Source organism: Octopus bimaculoides, chromosome 6, assembly GCF_001194135.2.
Source record: "Octopus bimaculoides isolate UCB-OBI-ISO-001 chromosome 6, ASM119413v2, whole genome shotgun sequence".
Taxonomy (NCBI): Eukaryota; Metazoa; Mollusca; class Cephalopoda; order Octopoda; family Octopodidae; genus Octopus; species Octopus bimaculoides.
The window spans coordinates 109,456,415-109,460,951 of NC_068986.1; the positions used below are offsets into that span (position 1 = coordinate 109,456,415).

Here is a 4,537-nt window from a genome sequence, read left to right on the forward strand (position 1 = left end):
TATATATATATATATATATATATAAAACAAATATCTACACATATTGTGGAAAATAAACTATAATTTTAAATTTATGTTGTTTTATATGATGTACTTCAATTCAATTGTTACCTGATCGTCTTCTTCAAATTGAAGACTATGAGAGAAATGTTGCATGAAGAATACTGCAATCATTAGGTAGATTATGGCAAGAAGAACATGGATCCAAAGCAATTGGGAACTGAAAAACAAACAAACAAAAAATACAGAGAAATAATAGATTGATAGTGAATCATCTTAAATCCTAATGCTATAAATAGAATCAATCAATCAATTAATCCAACGACAAAGGTATCCAACAATGGCAGGGGGGGTTCAGTCCCATTGATTTTTTTTTTTCACTTTTTATGGCTCAGTGAGAAGTGGATGAGCAGTGTCCATGATCCCTTTGTAGGGTCCCTGAAACAGATGGGAGCAAGTTATCTACAGATGCAGGCAGTTTGCTTCCTGGCTGCTGAGTCTATAGTACAAGGGTTCAGCCTCATTGTGTGTCACCTTGGGCAAGTGTCTTCTACTATGGTCTCAGGCCAACCAATGCCTTGTAGGTGGACTTAGTAGATGGAAACTGAAAGAAGCCTGTAGTGTATTTATGTGTGTGTATATTATATACATTTCTATATTTAAGAGATGAGGAATTATTTACATTTGACGGATATTTGTCCTCATCTTGTTTGTTGTTAACACAACGTTTCGGCTGATATACCCTCCAGCCTTCATCAGGTGTCTTGGGGAAATTTTGAACCTGGGGTTCTCATTCCTAAGGTATTTTTCAATGTTATTATTATCATCATTCAGGTCACTGCCTGGAATTGAACTCGGAATCTTGGGGTTAGTAGCCCGTGCTCTTAACCACTACGCCATATGAAAGATAGGAAAATATTAGATTTATAAGCCCCAAAAATTCACTCCATAATTGCCCACAGGCATATGGTGTAGTAGTTAAGAACGCGGGCTACTAACCCCAAGATTCCAAATTCGATTCCAGGCAGTGACCTAAATGATAATAATATCGAAAAATACCTTAGGAATGAGAACCCAGGTTTGAAATTTCCCCAAGACACCTGATGAAGGCTGGAGGGTATATCAGCCGAAATGTTGTGTTAACAACAAACAAGATGAGGACAAATATCCGTCAAATGTAAATAATGTAAATAACGAAGATATAATGTTGCGATAAAATAACAGTATTAAACAATGACTAATATTTTAATTATTTCAGTAACATGTTTCAGTAATTATCACAACCCCATAAGCAAAATAAACCTGCCAAAATAGTGTTGGGATATTCAGTAAGTGAACATGTGAGACTGTACACTGGTGGAATAGACTAAAAGAACTGCTTAGGTTTCAAACTGAAAGAAATAACTTCCAGTTGCCATCTTGGAAGATACCAATGTATATTTAATGCTATACAGTCAACTGATTTCAATGAAATATTTTAGATGTATGGTACAGTCAACTGGAAGAAAAAACAACATAACTATTATAAATCTTTCTGATACTAAGCTATTTAAAACAGTCCTTGGTTCCAGAATACTAAATTAAAATTTTCAATCATAAGTTTCATTACCTTTTAAATAAAGTTTTAAACATCAGTTTTTAATGGTTATTTTAATAAAGCTTTCCAAATTATTTTCAGAATAAATGGAAACACAGCCAGTGTATTTCATGAGAAAAAGTTTCACAAAAGAACTAAGAAAATGTATATTAATTTATGAACACTTACTAATATGAATGAATATTTATTAATATTCAAATAAGTATAATGCTGGGAAATATTCCTTACCTGGAATCAACGTTGGCAATTGTTGTGTGGCCAAAATCAGTGGAATTACCAACTGAAAATTATAAAAACAAAATAAATACAAAGTAAATCTTAATACATATCTTAAAAGCCAAGAGGGTAAGTTGATTATATCAGCCCTAGTATTTTACTGGTACTTTATTTAATCAATCCCAGAAGAATAAAAGCAAATTTGATCTTGGCATGGTTTGAAATCACATTACAAACAACCATATCTTCATACTACATAGAACTTTGTGTAACACTAACACAATTTGGTTAGTACAGGTTACAGACTATAGTCTTCTCAAAATTGTAGTTACTTATTTCTGATATAAATTGTACAGTTTAGTTCATACTTACCAAGATTGCCTTGAAAGTTAACAGGTAACACAACAGCAGTTGAGAGGGTACATATCACACAGAGGTAGACCAAAAGGTACCGCTGAAATGACAGGTACTGCACTGCATCACGGCCACATTTGCGAAGAATATCTGCATCTCTGCAAAGAGTGAATCACATATCCAAGTAAATGAGAGAACCAATCAAGTACTGTATTTCATAACAATGCGGTCCCAAATTGAAATGGACCCCTAGTATTTACAGGATGCTGGTATTGTTACTTAGCCTCTGATTGGCTCTGATTCAGCAGGCACTCCAGCCAATCAGGGATTAATCTACTTTTACAGCAACAGCTACATCATTATTTTCATCAAGTGATATAACTAACAGGAGGATATTAGATATTATAATACTAATTATGATAATTCTTCAATAAATAAAGAACAACAGAAGTAGTTGATAGTTATTTGACGACAATAGTTCCAAAAGAAAATAGTTTTCTTACTTGACTCGTATAAATGCAGCAATCCATGAACAAAATCCCTAAAAATACAAGAAAATTATACATTAGCTATATATATATATATATATATATATATATATGTATGGTGCCACATAAAAAGTGTCCAGTCCACACTGTAAAGTGGTAGGCATTTGGAAGGGCATCCAGCTGTAAAAACGATGCCAAAACTGACTTCACTTCTGAAGGGTAGTTGGTGTTAGGAAGGGCATCCAGCAGTAAAAAATCATGCTAAAACAGACACTGAAGCCTTGTACAGTCTTCTGCCTATCCAGCTCTGGTCAAACCGTCTAACCCATGCTGCCATGTGTAGAATGGTTTGATAAGGAACCATCAAGTGTAGGGCTGTATCGAGTTTCAATGTCATCTACAACTGGACATCCTTCCTAATGCTAACCACTTTACAGAGTGTATTGGACGTTTGTTTTCATGCTAGTGGCACTAGTGAGATTGCCATGTAAACTTGTAAGACAGAAGAGAAGAGAGAGAGAAGAGAAGAAAATGGAGGAAAAAGCCACCACTACTAAGAAGTATTTAGGAGGGGAAGGTGGAAATGAGTGGCTGTATGTCAGGTATTGAAAGGCTGTAGGTGCAGGAGTGGCTGTGTGGTAAGTAGCTTGCTTACCAACCACATGATTCCGGGTTCATTCCCACTGCGTGGCATATTAGGCAAGTGTCTTCTACTATAGCCTCAGGCCGACCAAAGCCTTGTGAGTGGATTTAGTTGACGGAAACTGAAAGAAGCCCGTCGTATATGTATATATATATGTATATGTATGTGTGTGTATATGTTTGTGGGTGTTTGCCCCACCAACATCGCTTGACAGCCGATGCTGGTGTGTTTACATCCCTGTAACTTAGCAGTTCGGCAATAGAGGCCAATAGAATAAGTACTAGGCTTCCAAAGAATAAGCTCTGGGGTCAATTTGCTCGACTAAAGGCGGTGCTCCAACATGGCCACAGTCAAATGACTGCAAGAAGTAAAAGAGTACTATACAAGGGTTCATAAAGAGATCCCTAAATTATTTCAACAAACAAATGTAAAAGGCCCTAACTCAACATTTTTATTAAATCATCGAAGAGTTAATGTTACCTACATTAAATATCTTGAGAATAACTAAAACAGGGTTTGGTTTTTGGTTTTTTCTTGTCTTGGTTGTGGGTTTTCAAAGCTAATGAAAAAACATTCCTGAACTTCACACAATAAATGTAGTGTTTACTGTAATGATCGATGCCCATCCCCAACCACACACACCTCTTAACAACTCCTAGAACTGGGCCATTGTGCCTTGGTGTGGCTAATGCAGTAAAAAACGAGATGTTAGTGAAGCATAAGAAGATTTAACCAAGGGAACATTTAAAATGGAGCTTTTCATTAAAGAATGATTTTAATTTTTACACAAACATCTCATGCACTTGTAATATTGTATCATTGAATAACGTTCTTAAAAATATTGTGCAGTCAAGCAGAAAGTGGGAGTGAGACCAGCATAGTTTACCCTAGTTGGCAAATAGCTACCTCCTACATTGAAGATCATACCACCGTGGTTACTGCTAAAATTATATATGTACACATACATACATATATATATATATATACACACACACATACATACACACACATACACACACACATATATATATATATATACACACACAAACATGTACATACATACACACACGTATACACACAAACACGCACATACAAACATCTACACACATGTACATACACACACATGCAAATACATACATACATATATACACATATACACACATCATCAACACACAGATATATATATATACACACACCACATATATATATATATATATATACACACACATACACACATAT

General features: G+C 35.2%; 1 protein-coding gene across 1 annotated transcript in view; it reads right to left on the minus strand.

The window, feature by feature from the left end:
- LOC106873756 (calcium permeable stress-gated cation channel 1) overlaps positions 1-4,537 on the minus strand; it is a 70,731-nt gene that overhangs the window by 13,305 nt on the left and 52,889 nt on the right. The window contains exons 6-9 of the mRNA XM_052968506.1: positions 2,671-2,708; positions 2,186-2,325; positions 1,826-1,877; positions 112-220 (exon numbers count right to left, since the gene is read on the minus strand). Of these exons, the coding sequence (XP_052824466.1) occupies positions 112-220; positions 1,826-1,877; positions 2,186-2,325; positions 2,671-2,708 (339 nt within the window). The remainder of the gene's footprint in view (positions 1-111; positions 221-1,825; positions 1,878-2,185; positions 2,326-2,670; positions 2,709-4,537) is intronic.